The sequence below is a fragment of the Sceloporus undulatus genome, chromosome 2, assembly GCF_019175285.1.
Source record: "Sceloporus undulatus isolate JIND9_A2432 ecotype Alabama chromosome 2, SceUnd_v1.1, whole genome shotgun sequence".
Taxonomy (NCBI): Eukaryota; Metazoa; Chordata; class Lepidosauria; order Squamata; family Phrynosomatidae; genus Sceloporus; species Sceloporus undulatus.
Genome location: NC_056523.1, coordinates 8,768,827 through 8,791,863, shown reverse-complemented (window position 1 = coordinate 8,791,863; position 23,037 = coordinate 8,768,827). Strand labels below are relative to the sequence as shown.

Here is a 23,037-nt window from a genome sequence, read left to right as displayed (position 1 = left end):
GGGCAGTCAAAGTGGTCCCAAACTGGATTATTTCTGCAGTGTGTTTTGGACCATTTTCCAATTATAAGATCAATCTTAATTGGAAGGATTCAATTATTCATCCTGTTTTGAAATCTCCTTTTGCCAAACATAAACATCTTTTTTTTAATTATAATTTTCATTAAGATTGTCTTATATACATACATAGCAAGAAAAGAAAAAAGGGAAAAATAAAAATAACAAAGATGTACACACAATAAAGAAAACAAACAACAACAAAGACATTATACAAGTAGAAAAAAGTTACATTGCTCTGGTCTTCCAAAGATAACTTGACGCTTACCGATGTATTATTAATCAAATTAGTAATTAGTATTCTTGCTAATAGTTCCTTACTTAGGACCATCTAAGTTAATTGCCATAATTTTGTTATATTTTCCCATTTATTTTCATGTTCTTGCATTGTTCTTTTTGCTGCTGTCACAGCCAGTCTGTCCATTACGGAGTAGTCATATATCCTTGTGATCCATTCATCTAAAGGTGGAAGTGTCTTGGATCGCCAATTTCTTGCTAGGGAGATGCGGGCTGCTGTTATCATATACAGGATTAGACTTGTTGTCACACCTGGTGTCATTTTTAATTGTATTGTGTCTAACATATTAAGCAGAAATATTTCAGGAAGGAGGGGAAATTTGATATCTAATACTTCCTGCATCTTCTTATGTATTACAATCCAATATTTCTTTACTTGGTCACATTGCCACCACAAGTGGAAATAGGTTCCAACCTTCTCCTTACACTTCCAGCATTTATTATCATAATGCGGGTTTATTCGAGCTAATCTAGCTGGAGTTATGTACCACCTATGAAATACTTTTATATAATTCTCTTTCAGCGCGCTTCCTTTTGTAAATTTCTGGTTTGTTTTCCAAGACTGCTCCCACATATTTAATGTAACTGAGTGACCTATGTTCCTCATCCACTTAACCATGCTTTCCTTGTCAGTTTCTTCTTCCATTTCCATATCTAAAAGATATTTATACATTTTTTAATAAATCCTTTTTCCCCTCCTAATAAAATCTTGTCAAAAGGTTGCCTTTCTGGTTCTATTCCAACCTCTTTCATATCATTGTTGAATTCTTTTTTTTATTTGAAGGTATTGAAGCCAGCCTATCGCTTTCCCTTCTTGCATCAAATGTTCTCTAGTTTTAATTTTGAGATCTCCTTTCATTGTAGTGAAAGAAGTTTAAACATCTTAAATTCAGATATGAAAATTATTACATAATATACTTTGATTAATCAATATATATATAACCTTTATTTATAAAGCGCTGTAAATTTACACATATATTCCATCTAGACCATTATAGCAACATTGTCCATCCTCTGTAGCCATCCTAGTTTGGTCCATTTCCCTCATATTCTCTAAGATTGATTGCAAATAATTCTCCCCACTTTTTTTCCTAAATATTTATCATTAAATTACATTATTTTACAAAGATTTCCTCCAATTTGTCTTTCAGTTGGAATGTCAGCTTATTTTACCATCCTTTCATGTTTTCATCAGCACTTAGGTAGAAAAAACAAAATGCATAGATATAGGATGGCTTAATGAGACTACATGCGATAAGGGATCTAGGAGTCCAAGTAGACCACAAGTTAAACATGAGTGAACAGTGTGATGCGGCAGCTAACAAGGCCAATGCGATTATAGGCTGCATCAATAGAAGTATAGTGTCTAGATCAAGGGAAGTAATAGTGCCACTGTATTCTGCTCTGGTCAGGCCCCACCGGGAATATTGTGTCCAGTTCTGGGCACCACAATTTTAAAAGGATGTGGAGAAACTGGAGCGTGTCCAAAGGAGGGCAGCTAAAATAGTGAAGAGTCTGGAAACCTTGTCCTATGAGGAAAGACTCAGGGAGCTGGGGATGCTTAGCCTGAAAAAGAGACAGTGAAGAAGTGATATGATACACCTGTTTAGGTATTTGAAGGGATGTCATATTGAGGAGGGAGCAAGCTCTTTTCTTGCTGCTCTAAAGAGCAGGATCTGGAGCGATGGATTAAAACTACAGGAAAAGAGATTCCACCTGAACATTAAGAGGAACTTCCTGTCAATAAGGGCTTTTTGACAGTGGAACGCACTCCTTCCTCAGAGGGTGGTGGAGTCTCCTTTGGAGGTCTTTAAACAGAGGCTGGATGGCCATCTGTCACGGATGCTTTGATTGTGAGTTCCTGCATGGCAGAATGGGGTTGTACTAGATGGCCCTTGAGGTCTCTTCCAACTCTATGATTCTATGAATCTTCAAATGCTGGGATTCAGAAAAGGGATGCCTTTCCATTGCAGAGATCCTTTAAAACAAATACATGTGAGCAATGAGCCAAACTGATGGAGTTAGTTCAGCTGTTGGCATTCCTCTAAGGCAAAGCAGAAGGATCATATCTTAGTGAGAAAGGCCTAAGTTTGTAAGCAGAAAGTTCCATCTTCTAGCTTCAGGTATGTAGTGGAAGTTTAAAATAAATGGCTATTTTGTGCCTTCATGTCGTTTCTGGCTGAGGGGGACCCCAGGGCTAACCAATCACAGGGTTTTATTTCAGAAGGAGGTTGCTACTACTTTTGTCTGAGGCTGAGAGAGTGTGACTGGCCCAAGGCCACCCAGAGAAACTGTTTGCACATTGTAAATGGACTGCAGTCCACAAAAGTTTTGGCTTTCAGAAGCTTCTGGTTTGGCTTTCAGATATGTTATTTCAATGTTTCAAACACAGTGGAGCAAGCGTGGCATCGTGGCTTGAAGTTGTCAGTATGAGCTTTTGTAGACTGATGCATCTGAGGAAGCAGACTGAAGTCTACAAAAGCTCACACTGCCAATTTATTTATTTCAGTTAGTCTCAAAGGTGCTACTGTTGAAGAAGAAACTGCTAACATGCTGCAGGTTCTCACACCTTCCTCACAACAAGCCTCGGTCTGACAGAATCAGATAGGAGGGGACCAAAGATGAATTTGCCAAACACAGGCCTGTTACAGACTGCCAAAATAAAGCTGCTTCTGGTCTCTTTGGAGGTATGCTATTTAAATGATGCATGCATCCTAAGAATCCGGAAGCTGCACCAAAAGCTGCACTCCGGTGCTTAGGAATGGAGTGTGGCTTTGGTGCGACTTCTGGACTCTTAAGACCCATGCATTCTTTAAATAGCATACCTCCAAAGAGACCCGAAGCAGCTTTATTTTGGCAGTCTGTAACAGGCCACAGATTTATTTAAGACAGCTGTCACCCTGGGAGGAATTAGCATTCCAACAAAAGTTCCCAGGGTCCAGAACAAGGAAAAATGGCTTCTTTATATAGCATTGAAACAAAGAACTCCAGTTGGCATATCCCATTGGACATGGCAAAAGTTAACATATAGGATTTTCGTACAATCAGAGTGCAGGTACATGAATACATTAAAAGTACATTTTGGTCACGTCCCACTAGCCCATTAGCCTTATCTCTAGCCTCATCTGTTCTTGCCCCCCTTCTAGTCCTTGCAGAGATATCTCTTCTCCAGGGTTTATGGCCCTCTGTTTATGGCCCACAAACTCCAGATCTCCGGCTCACTTTTGATCTCTCAGGCCTGAAGTCTTACTCTTTTGTTTACATTCCTGGGCCTCTCAAATTCCTTTCAATGCATGTCATGTACCTTTATTTCTACAAACTACATTTATATGCATACTAAATATGAAACTTTAAAATCTTCTACCTCACTACAAGATCTCCATATATAAAAAGACAGGACAACACTCATCCAACTCATCAACAAAAATATTAATATAGTTCTTAACAAAATTGTTATTCAGATGGTCAACTGTATAACCTTAGAGAGATAAGGGGAACTTTATCTCTATGGTCATGCATTTTGGAGAGTGTTCCAAAACTCCAGTGAATCATTTTGAAGGGTATGTATAACTTTGTTTAAAACAATGGTGGGATACAGACCTCCGCTTTGCGGCGATCTCCTGCCGGCGCCATTTGCTCCGCGCGGGAGCCGCAGCAGCCAAACCTCGCGGCTCCCGCGTGGAGCAAAAAAGAAGCTCCATTTCGGAGCTTTTTTTTGCGGCGCCTCTATGATGTCGCGAGGCGCCGCTGGCGCATTCGTGATGTCATAGGCGCCATGACACGTCTGGACGCTATGCGTCCAGTACGTAAAGATGGCGGCGCCCATGTGGACTAGGGTTAGGGGTGTGTGGAAGCACCGCCCCTTCCTAACCCTAGTACGTATAGAATACGTACTATATGGCAGTTTGTATCCCGCCAATATAGATATTTTTGTATCACAGTTGAGTGAGAACTGAGAATGTTACCAAAATGGAACCTGTCCTTCATTATCAGAAAGCCAGCAGGTCACATTAGGCCAAGGGATATTCACTAGACATCCCTCTCCTTATCTGACTCCACACTGTAAAGAAGTGGTAGCTTTGTCTAAAAGATTACAGACTGGCCCTGCTGGGTCTGCACAAAAGAGTGGAATGGTCACTGATAAGAAACTCCTGCTGCCCCATATCTGTGCCCATGAGAGAACATCTTTGTCCCTCATTCTGAGGCACCCAGGCAGGCACATATACTTTTCTGCTTTTCTGCAAATAACATTGTGAATCCTTTTCAAGGAACAGTCAGCCCTTCTTATATACGGATTTGTTATACACGGATTCAAGCATACACGGTTTGAAAATGTTCCAAAAAAGTATAAATTTCAATTATCAAACCTTGATTTTCCATTTTTTATAAGGGACACCGTTTTGCTCTGCCATTATATTTAATGGGACTTGAGCATACACGGATTTTGTTATACACGGGCGATCTTGGAACCAAACACCAGCGTATAACAAGGGTCCACTGAACAATTATCTCTGATGTCGGTTTCTGTGCCTCCAAGCTGTCACCATCTTGAGAGTGTGAGGTGACAACAGTTTGATGAGTGTTGTCCTATCTTTTTATATATTATATCATAAGTGTATTTATATTTCATTTCAGCCCCTGAGGAAGACCTAGTGTGGCCAAAACACATTGGGCTTTTTAAACACTAATAAACAGTTGACCATCTTTTAACACGTGGAGCTTGTCTCCTCTTTGTTTGCTGCTTGACTATGTGCTTTCATTCTCTTACCTATATCAGATTCTAAAGTCTAATCTCTTTATTCTATTTCTTCTAGCTTCTTGTGTGTGTGTGTGTGCGCGTGTGCGTGCGTGCATCTCTCCACATTCGCTGGGGTTGAAGGAACAGGACTCCTGTGAACATGGAAAAACTGCAAATAACAGTAACACAATGTTTTTACCTGAGAGAACATTTTTGTAGGAATCTCTAGGTTCTTCAGTGCAACTCTGTGGTCAACATCTGCCAGACATTGACCATAGAATTGCACTGGAAGAGCTACATATGGCTAGTGGAGTGTTCTCTCTAGGTCTTTCAGTGCAACTTTTGGTTAAAGTTGACCAAAGAGTTCCACTGGGGGACCTAGATATTCCTAGAGAGAACATATTAATAAAATCCACTAATACTCCACAAAAGTCAAAGCCACAAATGTGAAGGAATGAGTGTGTGTGTATAATATATATACACACATTTTATACAGCCTTCCCTCCGTTTTCATAGTCTTCAGACTGATGTCCCTTGCTTATGCGCGAAGTATGAACAGAGGAGGAAAGAATGGGGTGCGTCCCCGCAGCACATGCCAGCACACCCCTGTGCACCCATGCATATAAACCAATGGGGCTTGAATATAAGCGAAACTATGGAACAGATCCCCCACGAAAAAGGAGGGGCAACTGTATATTTATGTGTATGTTGAATCCAAATATTAACCATGTCTCTCAGATATGGGATGGAGTTTCTTGGGAAAGAGCGTGGAAAGCTGGCTGGCTAGGTGGTATTGAGAACAGGAGGACAGGAGGTGTTGAATGTGCTACAACACTATAGGTTTTACTTTCAGTTTCCCTCATTTTCTTCCCTGTTTCTTTTAAGCACTCCTTACAAAATGGAGGAAGAGCCTTTGATAGAGGCCACTGATAGTATAGAGGTGCAACGCCAGCATTTCAGGTGTTTCTGCTATAGGGAGGCCGAAGGGCCCAATGGCAATTGTACCCAACTCTGGAAGCTTTGTCACCAGTGGCTGCAACCAGAGAAGCACACCAAAGAGCAGATTGTGGAGCTGGTGATCCTGGAGCAATTCCTGGCCATCCTGCCCTCAGAGATGCAAAGCTGGGTCAGGGGATTTAGGCCAGGGATGTGTGGTCAAGCAGTGGCCCTGGCAGAGGAGTTCCTCCTTCGGGAGCAGGAGATTAATCTGCAGGAAGAGCAGGTGAGTGTTACTGAATCAAATAAAAGTTGAGAGCCACCAAAGTTTTTAGTCAAAAGTTGCATGACATTGGACTGGGGCATTAAAGGTTTACGCTTGAGTGGACATGCATTAATATGAGCAGTGCTTTGCATGCTTGAAAAGTGTTGTGCCTGGAACTGAGTAATGCTTTGCATGTATGGTGACAAAATCTCCCAAGTTGATAAGAAAGGATTTGTTTACACTCATTTTACCTCGGCCACATACTTTGCTATTAACTCTACCCACTGCTACCACACAGTACCTGAGATCAATCCTTAACTGGAATGTGGCCTGTGGGGTGAAAAAAGTTTGTCCTCGCCTGCTTCACCAGATTCCTGGTTTGTTCTTTCCAGGTGCAAGCATCACCATTTGTGGAGATGGAAGGGAATGTCTCCAGAGCTGTTCAGACTTTGTATGGTGCTGGACAACTCTGCAGGGAGGTCAAACAGGAAGATGAAGATGAGGCCAACCTCGCAGGTGAGAAGTCCTTATGTCCAAGCTGTTTGATGGTCTGCTTTCTTTTAAAGAACACCTTCAATAAACCAAAGTTTGGGGGAAATGCCATTTTTGGACTACAAGTCCCAAAATGCTGGGGACCAAAGGTGTTGGATTTCAGTTATTTATTTATAATTTATTTATAATGAGATATTTTAGAGATAAGATCCAAGTGTAAACACAAAATTAATTTATGTTTTGACTGACCTCCAAATAATCTAAGACCTCCTGCCCACCCAATTAAACCCTCTTCACTTCATTTCATCCTATAACTATTGTCATTGGTATATTAATTGATTTTAATTAATATTATTTGGATTGTAAAACTGTATTTTAGATGTGTAGGGGGTAGGGATGGTGGGTTGGGGGGGAATGAGGGAATGTTTTATATAATTGTATTGAATTCTGTTGTTATCTGCCATGATCCTCACGGAAAGGCAGGTTATAAATAAATTATTATTATTATATTATTATATTTATTGTATACAACTTATGGTATATACATACTGTATCTTGAAGGTAATTTTATACACAATATTTTTAATGATTTGGATCATAAAACAAAGTTTGTGTACACAAAACTGTCAGAAAGCAAAGGTGTCACTTAAGGTTTTCCTTAAGAGTTATTTTGGGGCTGAACATTGACACATAGCCCTGTTACAGGCGGGTTACAGACCGCCCTCAAGCAGCCGTTCTCCCACTGCCACCATTCGCTGCGGAGGGAAGTCCCAGTGGCCAGACCGTGAGGCTTCCCAGCACAGCGAAAAAGGAGCGCCGAAATGGCGCTCCTTTTCAAAATGCGGAAGTGGCGCTGTGAGGGGCGAAGCGCGCCCTTGCGGCATCACTTCTGCTGTGACACGTCTGGACGCTATGTGTCCAAGACATCAAAATGGCGGCACCCATGTGGATGGGCGCCGCCATTTACGACGCACTCCGCACGTGTTGGGGCCGGGGCCAGTTAGGAAGGGGCGACTCTTCCTAACTCTACCATGTCCCTTCCTAACCCTAGCATGCACGGAGCGCGTCGTAAGTGGCGGTTTGTAACCCGCCACAGACTGCCAAAATAAAGCTGCTTCGGGTCCCTTTGGAGGTATGCTCTTTAAATGATTCATGGGTCCTAAGAGTCTGGAGGTCGCACCAAAGCCACACTCCATTCCTAAGCACTGGAGTGCAGCTTTGGTGCAGCTTCCGGATTCTTCGGATGCATGCATCATTTAAAAAGCATGCCTCCAAAGAGACCTGAAGCAGCTTTATTTTGGCAGTCTGTAACAAGCCATAGTAAAGGTGCTTTATTTGTGGTAAATGATGCCCCAGGCGATAGAGGAAAAGTCACCTCCTCAGTTTGTTTCCAACTTTCCTATCTTTTTTGCAGCCTCAAATTGTCAAGCGATTGAAAAGTATCATTACAAGGTCTCTAATACAAACAATTAAAGATAGCTGTTAAAGTTTGGCTATCTTGATGACAAGGACTTCAACAAAAAGTTTTATACAGTTGTATCTTTTTAAAATGTATTTTATTCTAGCTATCCATTTTAAATTTGTAATAATTTAATTAATTTTTAATGCACCTCTTTTCTATGTTTTAATTGTCTTGTTCTTTTAATATTGTGAAGCTGCTCTGAGCCCCAGTTCTGGGAAAAGAGTGGGATACAAATAAATATAATGATGATGATGATGATGACCCATCTGCCTTGTGGCAGAGGCTCAATTCATACAGGAATGTTCCTGTTGGGGTACTGACAGGCCACATGTGTTTTTATGAAATTCTGGTCTAATCTGCAGTGCAGAAATAATGCAGTTTGGCAGTGATTTAACTGTTATGGCATTCTGGGATTTGTGAGATATTTAGCCTTTTCTGTCACAGAACTCTGATGCAACAATAAACTACAAATCCCAGGATTCCATACCATTGAGCCATGGCAGTTAAAGCGGGGTCAAACTGCATTATTTCTGCACTGCAGATTAGACCTCTGTTCCATCCCACTCCCTGTTTTCCAGCTGATCAACATTCTGTACCTGAGCATTCTTAATCCTCGTTGGGTTGATCTTGGATTTCTCTTGAACCGCACACTTGATGTGCCACCCTGCCTCCACCCCAATATTTTCTGTATAGAAAGTTTACATCTTCTTTGCAGATGGCTATATCTGGAACAGGATGTTACCGTTTTGCTATACAGTGAGCCCTCCCCATTTGCTGGAGTTAGGGACACAAGAATTTGAGAAAACACACAAAAAACCCCCACTATTTTTTTAACCCACCTCTGTAGCAGTCTCTAGGGTCAGCACCTGCCAGAAGTTGACCGTAGAATCACACTGAAGGGCCTACAAATGGCTAGAGAAGTGTTTTCTCTAGTTTCCTCTAGTAATCTCTAGGTCCTCCAGAGCAGCTCTAGCAGAGTTGCTCTCAAGAACCTAGAGATTCCTAGAGAAAATATATTAATCAGATTTGTAAATAATAAAATTTACAAAAGTCAAAGCTGCAAATGTGGAGGGCTGACTCAGATGAATATCCGAGAAGGAGTTTGCTATTAATACATAGGATTGCAGTTAATATAATTCCTCCTTTATCTCTTCACTTCACCTTATTATAGGAGGGCAAAGACTAGTGAGCGAAAACCAGGGGAAGTCCCCAAACATGTATGGTGTAAAAACGGAGTGTGATGAGCTAGTAGACGAGGATGTTGAGTCTCCAAAGAGGATGAAGGAAACCGTAATGGGATGCTGGAGGAATCAGTTCACTGGCAGTCAGAGAGAAGACTTTGAGGAAATTACAATCCAAGAACAGACTTTCAGAGAAGAGGAAAGGAATCCTTGCTTCAAACCTTTTATTAGCCACCCAAGACCTGTGGACACATTTGGGTTCCCAGATGATGGGGAAAGTTTTGATTATGCAGATTTGAAACCGACTGTGCATCCAAAAATCCACACAGAGAAATCATATCATTGTCTGTCGTGTGGGGAATGTTTTAGCCAGAGCTCACACCTTACAAGCCATCAGCTGTGCCATGTAAGAGAGGAGCCATATTGGGATGGAGACATTGGGCAAAGTGCTCACCTTCTCACACATCAGAGGTTTCATGCAGGAAAGATTATGTGTAAAAAGTCAAGCAGTGTGGAAAGCCTTCAACAGAAGCACACTAGAGTTAGGAACCAGTGCACAACCAAGAACCTCCACCACTGTGCAGAGAGCGGGAAGAGCTTGCAGTGTCAGTCACATCTGATCGGGCATTGGAGAGTCCACACTGGGGAAAACCGTATAAGTGCTCAGAGTGTGGGAAAAGTTTCAGCCAGTGCTGTCACTTTCACAATCATTGGAAACTCCACACAGGTGAGAATCCGAACCAATGCCTGATCTGCAAGAAGAGTTTCAGCTATATGTCACAGTTCAGGATACACCAGAGGTCTCACACAGGAGAAAAAACATATCACTGCCCATGTTGTGCTCAGTGTTTCTGTCAGAGAACACACCTCCTTTGGCATCAGAAGAAGACTCATGGGAACGGAGAGACGTGTCCATACTGAGAGAAGAGGACAGGCATGGCCCTTCTTGAAGAAATGTTATTCCAAGAGAGGCAGAAGCTCTCCTTATAGAACAGAAAGGGGGGGGGCTATCTGGTCCATACCTATTTTTGTTACGTTACATTCTGTATTACAGTTGTCTCTCAGTGCATCTTCACTGTAGAAATAATGCAATTTGATACCACTTTAACTGCCATGGCTGCATCCTATAGAATCTGGGGCTTTGTAGCCTGGTGAGGCACCAAAGACAAGGCTAAAGACTTTGTAATACAGTACTGTACTACAAATGCTAGGATTCCATAGGATGGAATGATAGCACTTAAAATGGTAACAAACTGCATTATTTCTACCATGTAGATGCATCTTCAGTGGGCAGAGGCATCCAATGCAATGGGCTAGCTTCATAGGGTCTGCTCCTTTAAGCACAATATGGATGATCGCTTGCCACAGAGAAGCTGTTCTCAGTTGTGTCTCCTTTTTTGTTACTTCTACCTGCCTTGTAACTTTCACAAAGCAGGATGTCTTGAACTTTGTCCTGGCAGCTATCAAAGAGTAGGTTGCCTAGAGAAGAAATTAATAATGTTAGAGGAACCCATAAAACACACAGAAAGAAAATGTATCCTAGATAGTTTTTTTGATTTCTTAAGTCAAACTCTACTTCTTGTTTTGTATGTTTTTTGGGGAGAGGAAAGTATCTGTGAAGCAATTTTGACTGTTGTGTTTTGGGAAAAGAAAATGGATCGAGCAATGTTATTTAGCTAAATTAGGCAACATGACCATGGCCTTTTCTTTTCTGTGCAAAGATTTAAATAAATGTGATATTTAAATAAAGCATATAAACACAAATGCATACACATATCTCTTTCTATCTCTGTACATGTGCATACAGACACATTTGAAGAAATTGTAATGGCACTCTTTCTTCTTGGCCAACTGTAGCTCTGGTCAGGCCCCACCTGGAATATTGTGTCCAGTTCTGGGCACCACAATTCAAAAAGGACATTGAGAAACTGGAGCGTGTCCAAAGGAGGGCGACTAAAATGGTGAAAGGTCTGGAAACCTTGCCCTATGAGGAACGACTCAGGGAGCTGGGGATGTTTAGCCTGGAGAAGAGAAGGTTAAGAGGTGATATGATAGCCCTGTTTAAATATTTGAAGGGATGTCATATTGAGGAGGGAGCAAACTTGTTTTCTGCTGCTCCAGAGACTAGGAGCCGGAGCAATGGATGCAAGCTGCAGGAAAAGAGATTCCACCTCAACATTAGGAGGAATTTCCTGACAGTAAGGGCTGTTCGACAGTGGAACACACTTCCTCGGAGTGTAGTGGAGTCTCCCTCCTTGGAAGTCTTCAAACAGAGGCTGGATGGCCATCTGTCGACGATGCTTTGATCTGGATTTCCTGCATGGCAGGGGGTTGGACTGGATGGCCCTTGAGGTCTCTTCCAACTCTATGATTCTATGATTCTATGATTCTAGAACAAGGATGAAGAACCTTTGGCTCTTCTGGCATTTTGGACTACATTGCCCATAATGGTTAACTATTGATGATCCTGAAGATGATAGTCAATACATCTTATTGTTATTTACTGTTAAGTCATTTTTGGCTTATGGTGACCCTGTGAATGAGAGCCCTCCAACAAACTGTTCTCAACTGTCTTGCTTCAGATCTTACCAACTCAGAGCAGCCATGGCTCCTTAATCAATTCACCTGTAGTGTTTCCTTTCCCTTTTTCTACCGCCACCTACTTTGTCGAGCATTATCGTCTTTTCCAGTTAGTAATTTTATTATATGTCCAAATTATAATAGCTTTTGGAGTTCTAGTGATAACTCAGACTTGATAAACTCTTGAACCTATTTCTTTGTGTTTTGGGCTGGCCTTGTTATCCAAAGAAAGCACATCCAGTGTCCCATTTCAAATGAGTTGATACATATTTCCTGTCAGTTTTTGTCAGTCTCAGGCTTTCACATCCATATGTAGAAACTGGTTATATATCTAGAGAGCCACATGTTCTTCACAACTCTCCCAGGAAGGTTGTATAGTGTGAATTTCTCCCCTACTGCCTGTTTTTATTATGACAAATGCAGGCTGTTAAACTGAGCTGCAATCCCAGCCTTAACCAGTATACTCTTGGACTGAATCTCAAATCCCACCACATTCAATCCAAAACTCTTAAATCTAGGATAGGAATTTGTTGGTCCTCCAGATGCTATCAGATTGCAACGCCTATAGCAGATGGATCATCCAGCTGAGCCAAATGTTTGGGGAGATTGTGGTACTTATTGCTCCTCCAGTGTTTATCCAAGTCGTGACATTGATGTACAACTGCTCTTCTGCAGTTTCCCGGAAAGAAAGAAATACAGAAGAGGTTTTGCCAGTTCCTTCGTGGTGCAGTAGTTTGAGCATTGGACTATGATTCTAGAGACCAGTGTCTGAATTCCTGCTTGGCCTTGAAACCCCACTGGGTGACCTTAGGCAAGTCACACTCTCTCAGCCTCAGAGGATGCCAATGGCAAACACCTACTGAAGAAACTTGCCAAGAAGAAAACTGCATTGTGTGCCTTAGGGTTGCGATAAATCAGAAACGACTTGAAATGGGACAAAAACAACTATCCACTGAAATCTAGCTTACACTGCCTGGGTTTTGTTGGTGGTCTCCCATCCAAGTACTAACCAGAGCTGACCCCACTCAGGGTGACCAGATGCTTTCACTGCAAAGGAGGACAAGCCACCGCAAAAATGTAGAACATGCAAGAAAAATGTATGACTTGTCCACATAAAAGCTGAAAACACTCATATAAATGTAAATTCATGCTGCTTAGTCATGCTCAAAGTGGAGGACTTTTGGGGATTCCTCCTGGACAGAGGGTGGAAATGGAGGACATGTCCTGGAAAAGGATGACTTCTCTGGTCACCCTGATCCCACATAGCTTTCAGCATCTGGTGCCTTTTTGCAGTGGTTCTCAATCTTTGGTCCTCCAGATGTTTTGTGGACTTCATTTCCCAGAATTCCTGACTGTCGGCCAAGCTGGATGAGGCTTCTGGGAGCTGAAGTCCAAAAACATTTGGAAGATCAAAGTTTAGCAATCAATGCTTTATAGAGTATCTGGGCAAGAAGGTACTTTATTTAAAAAACCAAATTCCTTGCAGTCCTAGAGAAAGCCAAGAAAAAGATTTCCTACAAGCTTTTTAAAGCAAGCATGAGAGAGATGAGGCAAGAAACTCCTAGACAGGCTCCATAATATATTTATTTATTTGCAAGGAGGACCAGGATGTGGACTGTGAGGAATCCCCTTCCTGGCTTGGCTCCTCCTCCCAAAAAGTGTTGTGTTTTTTTTGGAAAGGAAAAAAAAAGCATGCATGATTTCCCCCCTTGATGGAGGAAAAGAAAAAGAAAGCTCTGCAAGCCTGGGTTCTCTGCTTTAGATGGAAGAGGCTGCAAGGATCAGGGTGAGTGGGAGGCAATGGGAGAGGAGGAAAGGTGGATCTGATGGAGGGATGCTGCATCTGTTCATTTTGGGGCGAGGAAAGAAGCAGAAGGGGCAACCACAAGCAGAAAAGTGGCTAGTAAGGCAGAGAAACTCCTCATCTGGATCAAAGGCAATAAAACCTTCCCAAAAGGCTCCCAAGTAATTGGAGAAGAACCTGGAAACCATCTAGAACTACAAGACTCATCACCATTCCTCACTTCTAGCTAGAGATGATGGGAGCTGCAGTCCACAAACATCCAGGTGGGGACAACTCTTTCAAGATCCTAAGCAAGAGAGAGCATTTAGTGCAGTGATGCCCAAACTTTGGTCCTCCCAGGTGTTTTGGACTCCAATTCCCAGAAGCCGGGGGAGCTGGGATTTTCAGCAGTGTGGCAAAATGAAATTAAATGCCAAAAGTATGGGCAGTGACATTACAAAAATATGACATCTGGCTGTCAGTTTCTTCATGGATTTCCACACCACGTAGGGTTGGCCTTTCTTCTGATGCTCGGCCTTCCCTATCCACTTATTCTTTATCCATAGATTCAAGCATCCACATCTTGAAAATATTTTAAAAATATATGCATTCCAAAAAGCAAACCTTGATTTAGCTGTTTTATATAAAGGACACCATTTGACTTCGCCATTGTATTTAATGAGATTTGAGCATTCATGGATTTTAGTATTGATGGCAGGTCCTAGAACCAAACCCCAGCAGATACCCAGGACCCACTGTATTTAGCCTTTCACGGTTTCTGATCTATGTCCAGTTCCATTCTAGCTCTGCCTTTTTGCTTTCATAATTCTTAATTAAAATGTGAATGCCATGCAATATTCTTCGTTTTCTCTCAGTTCTCCAGGCAGACGGTTCTGTGCAGCTGCAGTGGTATCTAGAATTTTCCACCGTGTGAGGCTGTTGTTGAGAGACATTGTCCAAGGATGGAAATGGAGGCGCGAGACCCTACAAGTCATATTCCAGAGCAAGTATCAGAAGAAATGAGAGGAAGCCATCAGGTCCTCAGTGTTGGGACTGTGGAAGAAATCCTGAAAAGGAGACCTGCAGAGGTTAAACAGGAACCAGATGAAGGCTCGCTTCAGCAATGGGAAGCCCAATGGCAGGACTTCCTGAAGACTGTGGAAGGCCCTCGCTCAACCTGGGGGACCCCCAAGTCGACGGAAGAGCCGTGGGATGATGCACAAGCTTTCTTAGCCTCCTTTGAGCAAGTGGCTGAAGCCTGCCGGTGGCCCAAGCAAGAGTGGGTGGCCCGACTTCTGCCAGCTTTGAGTGGAGAGGCCAAGCAGGCCTTTGTCAGCCTGGAGGTCAAAGGCAGGGAAGATTATGAGAAAGTGAAGGCAGCCATCTTGCACGGGGACGCCATCAGGCGGGAGGAGCAGCGGCAACATTTCCGGTGTTTTCGTTACCGGGAGGCCGAGGGGCCGAGAGGGGCTTATGGCCGGCTTCAGGAACTTTGTTGCCGGTGGCTGAAAGTTGAAAGGCATTCTAAGGAGCAGATCCTGGAACTCTTGATCCTGGAGCAGTTCCTGGCCATCCTGCCACCAGAAATAGAGACCTGGGTCAAAGGATGTGAGCCAGAAACTTGCTCCCAGGCTGTGGCTTTGGCCGAGGACTTCCTTCTGAAGCAGCAAGAGGCCATGAGGCAGGCAAACCAGGTAAGGATATGTGAAATCAAAGGCTTTAACTCCTAGAATCCGTAGTTTTTTGGGCTATGAGTTGGAAAAATTTATTCCTGACATTTCGCCAGCAGCTGTGGCTTGCCTCTTCAGAAAATGCTGGCATGGAACAGAGTGGGGCGCATACACACACACACACACACACACATACTGTGTGACCCTTGGTTGAGAGGAAGTGATTTACACATTAATCTGTGTGTAGTTCTGTTGTTGAATGGCAAAATGGATAAAATGCTATTTGAAATTCTGGATCATGCCAACAACTATCAGGTCAGAATGCACAGGGAAGCCATTGAAATCCATAAATACCTGGACAACTTCAACAGGAAAGAAGAAATCCTTAAAGTAAACAAAGTCTGGCTACCAGTCCTAGAAAAACACCAAAAATCAAGACCCAGCCCATGCAAATGAAAATGACCCAGGGTCAGGGGAGTTTCCCAGTAGACAATAAATCATTAGTTAAATAAATACTCTGAGACCTTACCACTGAACAACAGACCAACATAGAGATTAATATATAAATCATTTCCTCTCAATCAAGGGTCACACAGTATATATATATATATATATCCCACTCACTCCCATGCCAGCATTTTCTAAAGATGCCAGCCACAGATGCTGGCGAAACATCAGGAATAAACTCTTGCAGAACACAGCCACATAGCCTGAAAATAGATGAGGATAGTTGACTGCCTTGATCCTGTGTGGCTCTGTGACAGTATGGGTGGGGATTGGGACCTGTTCATAAGGTAGGGTTGCCTGACCAAAAACTGGAAAGGGCTCTTGTGCCTTTCATTGTTATATAGAACGGGGTGGGGTGGGTTGCTTGCCATGCCACCAGGTAACAAGCAACACCTGCTGAAACTGCATCTTCTATACAGCCATGACAAGTACAGGGTTGCCAGAGTGAACAGTTTTCACTCTGGCAACCTATCAGAAGGGACAATTGAGGTTGCATCTAATGCACTTTAACACCACTTTAATTGCCATGGCTCAGTGCAATGGAATTCTGGCATTTGTAGTTTTGTGTGATACCATATGTACTCCTCTATGTCTAAAAATGTATTTCCAAACATTGACCCCAAATCCCACGTCGACTTATTTATGGGTCACTATGAAAATGTGATAGTAGCTCTTTCAGATTTCCCCATGCAGTGGGGAGAGAAGTTTATTTCTCTCTGAAGCCAAGCAGAAAGAGTCCTGGGTGATTTATTGATATTGCTGTTCAATTAAGAGTTCTCTCCTGCCCACGCGTCTGGCTGAAACGCTGAAGCAAAAAGCCTCAATGAGTGTCTCTCTTGCCATATGCACACATAACCACGCTGAAGGAGCCTCCAAGTTTTACCCCCAACCTATCCACGGGTCATGGCAAAATCCATAATTTTGGCCCCAAAACCTGACCTCAACTTATACATGAGGTCGACTTATAGTTGAGTGTATACAGTATTTAGCCTCCTCTGTCAGAGAGCTCTGGTGCCACAGCAAACTGCAAATCCCAGGATTCCATAGGATGGAGCCATGGCAGTTCAAGTGGTGTCAAACTGCATTAATTCTGCAGTTAGGCAGCAGCCACAGACTGCAGTTAGTCAGGCAAGGTAGCAGCTTTATTTATTTATTTAAAGCATTCCTATATCCCCTCCCAGCCCATTAGGGTCCCTGAGGTGAAGCACAACAGGTAAAAATGTTTTTTAATCTGAGAGAACACCCCTCTAGGAATCTCTAGTTCTCCAGCACAACTCTATGGTCACCATCTTCCAGAAGTTGATCATAGAATCATTGTGGAGGACCTAAAAATGCATAGAGAAGTGTTTTCTCTAGTAATCTCTAGCTCCTCCAGCACAACTCGATGGTCAACATCTAGCAAAATTTCTCTAGAGGATCTAGAGATCCCTAGAGAGAACATATTAATCAAATATCCAAATGATCAAATCTGCAAGAGTCAAACTGCAAATGTGGAGGGCTAACTGTACAATGTTCAAATCACAACACCACACTGGCTCAAATAACTTGGCCTGATCCTAATTGGCTGCCAAGATCAGACAAGATCAGGTGTATTCAGAGTGTAAGGCTGTAGGTTTTGGGATCCTATGGTAGATTAAGTCCTGTTATATTATATGAGCATAGTTTAGACTTGTGATGTGTTGGAACATGCAAGAGAGCCTGTACTTGCCTTGTTTGAAGGAGTCTTTATATAGCATTACCAGCATGTCTCTTTTCCCTTAGTTTGCTTCTTGGTTTTTAAAAAAGTCTCTTTTGTACCTGAAACTGTCTTGGAAGGAGGCAAACATGGCAAAATTGTCTCTAAATCTCCCCATGGGTGGGGTTGGCATACTGAGTTTTTAATTTTTAAAAAGGTTAGGGGCACAGTGAGGGAGAGGGTGACCGTCTGAGATCCTGCAGAGAGTCAAATAACTCTTCAACAGTTGCCCATTCAGTGGTTTTGTGTGGAATTGCAATTTGGGGGATATGGGGTCTAGTCCTCACTGGGCCTTGCAACTCACTGAGTTGCTGTGGGCCAGTCATTGTCTCCCTCAGCCCGACCTACCTCATAAATATATTTTGAGAAGAGCTTGGAAAGGAGGAGAACTGTATATGTCACTTGAATCTTATTAATAGAATTGGTGAGATATAAACTTAGCTAACAAGTGGTAAATGTTTCAGGTGACGTTAGAGGGAGAGAAGATGCTGAGTTCGTCTGACATAGGCCAAGCCTTGCCGGACATTGAGCAGAAGCAGCTCTGCACAGAGACTAAACAAGAAAACGACGAAAGTGATGTTGGCCTCTTTGGTAAGAAGAACTGGCTTTCTGTGTCCTTGAATTCTGGGCAAGTTCTTCCTGGGGTGCATCTACATTACAGTTTGACACCATTTTAACTGCCATGGCTCCATCATACAGAATTCTGGGATTTATACTTTGGTGTGGCACCAGCACCCTTTGCCAGAGAAGGTGGAAAACCTTGTAAAACTACAAATCCCCAGAGTCCATAGGATGGCACATCAGCACACAAAGTGGTGTCAAATGGCAATATTTCTACAGTGTAGATGCTTCCCCAGACTAACCTCAGCACTGTAGCTGCTTCTGCCCCTCAGCACCCCCTTCTCTTAGAAATGTTGGAAAACCTTTTTATGACTAAGCCCAGAGGTGGGATACATGGGACACCCAGCTCCCATAATGCTTTACCAGTGACCATGCTGGCTTACTACAGTTGGAAGGAGTTGAAATCTGTAGTATCTAGAAGGCCAATGTTTCCCCATCCTTCAGATACGATAAGGCATAGCATGGGTGTACCTCTGGCCTGGAAATCCTCATCATTATTGGTCAGCCTACACCAATTCTGGCCACCAAAATTCAAGAAAGATATTGGCAAGTGAAGGTGACCAAGATGGTAAAAAGTCTAGAAAGCCAGTTGTATGAGGAACAAGATAGGAAGTGGCATACCTTCTCTGAGCAAATATTGGCAAGAAAATCCCATGATAGGTTTTGCCTTAGAGTTGCCATAAGTTGGAAATGGCTTGAAGGCACACAACACACAAACACACACCAGCACGCGCACACACACACACACACACACACACACACACACACACACACATTAAGCTTGAAGAAGAGAAAACTGAGGCTTCCCCTGGAGTATTCTGGCCCTGAATCCCACCCCCCTCCACATTCTCCCTTTACCTGCTTTCTTTTGCTGTGGGTTTTCGGCTTTCACAGCAAACAAAGGGCATCTGCTATATAGTTCCTGTTCGTTGCCCAGTACCACTGCTAAGATCTGAATGAGAGGCCCAGCTATGCTGTTAATGCTGGGTCCCTCTTCAGACCTCAGAGCGATTTGCAACCACAGCTATGGCACTGAACTGCTCACAGGGACTGCATGAGAAGGCAGCTGACACCGTTGCTGCAGAAAGAGCTGAAAACTGGCAGCAAAAAGTGAGTTATTTAAATGCAGGTTGAGGAAGGAAGCCTTGAATTGGGTGCAGATGTTTTGAAGACAGTCCAGACCTGATTCTGGGTTTAGGCCTGCATCATATAAACTGGAAGCAGCGAGCCTTGGAGGGGTGGAATTTGGGTAATTTGTCCATGAGAGATGACTTGATAGCCATTTTTAAATATAAAAAAAGATGCTATGTACAAGATGAAAGCAGCTTGTTTTCTGCTGCTCCAGAGACTAGAACATGAACCAAGAGATTCAAACTACAAGTAAACAGATTCCATCTAAATACTTGGAAGAATTTTTTTGAGGGTAAGAATTGTTTGATTGTGGGAATACAGCAGGGAGGACTCTGCTTCTTTGAATAAAATTTGGATAGTTATCTCATGAGTGCCTTGGCTGTGATTTCCTTCATAGTAGGCGTTGGACTTGGATGGCTCTTCCTCTCCTTTCCAGTGCTATGATTCTGTGATCTCTTTTGGTTGATATAACTAAGGCTACAGAATAGTTCTAGAAAATGTTCAGGTTGTAAGAGTATAAAAAGAGTCCTGTTGGATCAGACCAAAGGCCTACTTAGCCCAGAATTCTGTTCATACTGTGGCCAACACGTTGCCTATGGGAGGCCCATTAATAGCCAATGAGTGCAGCAAAATCTTCCCACTTTAGTTTTGAGAAGCCAACTGCTTCTGGCCAAAATGACTAAACCAAGGCTGCATCTGCACTGCAGAAGTAATGCAGTTTTATTAGCGACACAAAAAGAAACAGGGATCTCAATGTCGGCTTCTTTATGTGTTGCTAATGGAACAACTCTTTGTCTACCAGAACTGCATGGCCAAGGAAGAAGAATGGTCTCTACTTACATGGATATCCCTCTGTACCATCTTAACTGAGAACAACTATAACAACATTTTGATAAAATGTAGGCCTATAACACCAAAGTCATTTTAAAAAAATATCTTTCTCCTGTTTGATTTTTAATTCCTTTTTGCTTTAATGAATGATCCAGCGGAGCTTCGAAAGATTGAATCATATTTTGTGCATTCTGTGCGTTTTGGTTGGTCAATAATGTATCACTATTTTGTAGAATGTTATTGTACTTAGAAGAACATTGTGGGGTTTGATTTCTCTTGGGGCTCTTATTCAAGAGCCAGAAAACATCTCAGATTGGAAAATTTCACTTGGCCTTCATTTGGGAGGAAGTTCCAAAGCTTGGCAGCAGCACCTAATAAAACTCTGCCTCTTGTTCCAACCAAACCTTCCTAGGAAGGTGGTGGCACTGAAAGAAAGGCTCTTAATTTGTTTTCTGTTTCATTTCCAACAGGTGATGAGTGGAGAAGTGAAAATGAGGGGCAACTGGGCGAGGATTTGTCAGAAAGAACAGAGTATGAAGAGCTGAAGGATAAAGTTTGGAGCCAAGATGGGTCTGTGAACCAAGAGGGAAACCACACGGAGGAGCAGAAAGCCCCATCTTTCCCTTTTCAGGTTGGCAACTTCCACGAAATCTCAGTCCAACAAGAAAATGGGAAAGAAAAGAATGAGGTTGCTTTACCCAGTATTCATTGGAGAATCCATCCCGAGGAAGAACCAAGCAAAAGTTTAATGTTCACAAAGAGCCTCAGCCAGAGTGGAAACCTTGCAGAATGTGAACTGCTCCACAAGGGGACCAGCTCACACATATATCTGGAGTGTGGAAAGAACTTTACTCCTAGTACAGCTCTTAAACCATATCAAAGTATTTGTGCAGATGACAGGCAGTATGCATGTTCGGATCTGAGCAAAGCGAAGCATCCAAAAATCCAAAGAAGGGAGAAGCTTTATAAATGTTTGGAGTGTGGGAAGTGCTTTGGCCGAAGTGCACACCTTACTTCACACCAGATCATTCACACGGGAGAGAAGCCATACCAGTGCTTAGAGTGTGGGAAAAGCTTTGTCCAGAGTGCTCACCTCACGTCGCATCAAATAATCCACACTGGGGAGAAGCCATACCAATGTTCTGAGTGTGGAAAGAGCTTCAACAAGAGTACTAACTTCCTTAGACATCAAAAGATTCATAAGGGGGAGAAACCTCACCGATGCTCAGATTGTAGCAAGACCTTCTCTGACAAGCCAAGCCTTATTCAACATCAAAGAGTTCACACAGGGGAGAAGCCATATACATGTATGGAATGTGGAAAGAGCTTCAGTCACAGAGGAAGTCTTAGCGCACATCAAAGAATGCACACAGGGGAGAGGCCATATACATGCTCTGAATGTAGCAAGAGCTTCCGCGATCAATCCAGCCTTATCAGACATAAGAGGATCCACACTGGGGAGAAACCGTACACATGCTCCGAATGCGGAAAGAGCTTCAGCCAGAGCACCAATCTGACTTTACATCAGAGAATCCATGCTGAGGGGAAACTTTCACATGAACCTCAGCATGTGCTTAATGCTGGGATGGCTGTGTTAGTCTTTTCAGCAAATCCAACAAAAAGTTTAATGGCATCTTAAAAACAGATATATATCTTATGCTGTAAGATACCTTAGACTTCAGCTCCCTTTCTCACATGCTTACACTTTGGTCAACAGATTTCACTTCAAGGACTCTACATTTCTATGCTTACAATAGTTAAAAAAAAGAATCAAAACAGTTGCTTCATTCCCTCCAGACCTTTCTGTCTACTTTCTGTCCTTGTGTGTCTGTGGCTTTGAGTGTGTGTTTTTAGCGAGATGATTTGAATAATTTAATTGTAATTTTATTAGTGTATGTCAGTGGTATGTGTAAAAAAATAATAAAATTATATAAAGATGTGTGACATGTGAGATAGTGACTGAGCTGAAGCATATTTTGAAATATGCATGAGTACTGTATATTCACAGAGGAGAAGCAAGTGGATGCTACAACAAAATGTTGCAAGCATACTCCATTTCTTTCCCCCACCAACAGTTAGTATTCTGTGCCTACTGAGCATGTTCAGTCCTCATTGGGCTGTTTTTGTTGTCATGGAGAGAGATTTCCTTGTATTTATTTTTTCTTTTCAGAGGGCATGATTCTATGATTACTTCTCCAATCATAATAGTTGTGCTGGATCAAACCAAAGGTCTCACTAGTCTAGCATTGTATTCTCACAAAGTCCTACCTTTTGCCACCAGCAAGGCCTCTTTGACACTGTACAACTATAGCACTCTGATACCATTGAATCTACCATTGTACCATCTCATAGAATCATAGGACTGGTAGTTTTGTGAGGTAATTTAAAATTCTTTGGGAGAGAATGCTAGTGCCTCAACAAAGTAAAAAAGGATCTAAGAGTTCTAGTAAACCACAAGTTGAACATGAGTCAGAAGTGTGATGCTGCAGCTAAAAAGGCCAATGGAATTCTAGGCTGCATCAATAGAAGTATAGTGTCTAGAGATCAAGGGAAGTAATAGTGCCACTCTGTTCTGCTTTGGTCAGGCTCCACCTGGAATACTATGTCCAGTTCTGGGCACCACAATTCAAAAAGAACATTGAGAAACTGGAACATGTCCAAAGGAGGGCGACTAAAATGGTGAAGGGTATGGAAACCATATCCAATGAGGAACGCCTTAGGGAGCTGGGGATGTTTAGCCTGGAGAAGAGAAGG

The 23,037-nt window shown here is 42.5% G+C and overlaps 2 protein-coding genes across 3 annotated transcripts; both read left to right on the top strand.

Moving 5' to 3' along the window:
• Positions 1-5,628: 5,628 nt before the first annotated feature.
• Positions 5,629-10,599, top strand: LOC121921981 (zinc finger and SCAN domain-containing protein 30-like). Its single transcript, XM_042450810.1, has 3 exons — positions 5,629-6,311; positions 6,683-6,806; positions 9,416-10,599. The coding sequence occupies exons 1-3, from the start codon at positions 5,988-5,990 to the stop codon at positions 10,174-10,176; spliced, it is 1,209 nt and encodes a 402-aa protein (XP_042306744.1). The 5' UTR covers positions 5,629-5,987; the 3' UTR covers positions 10,177-10,599.
• Positions 10,600-13,654: 3,055 nt separating this feature from the next.
• Positions 13,655-22,832, top strand: LOC121921881 (zinc finger and SCAN domain-containing protein 22-like). Of its 2 annotated transcripts, none has more exons than XM_042450573.1 (4): positions 13,655-14,072; positions 14,664-15,482; positions 18,165-18,291; positions 20,754-22,832. In XM_042450573.1, exons 2-4 carry the CDS (start codon positions 14,751-14,753, stop codon positions 21,920-21,922), a joined length of 2,028 nt encoding a protein of 675 aa, XP_042306507.1. In that variant the 5' UTR covers positions 13,655-14,072; positions 14,664-14,750; the 3' UTR covers positions 21,923-22,832. The 2 variants fall into 2 exon arrangements, with proteins under 2 accessions (XP_042306507.1, XP_042306508.1); XM_042450574.1 differs by having other exon boundaries at positions 13,656-13,791.
• The last annotated feature ends 205 nt before the right edge of the window (positions 22,833-23,037 follow it).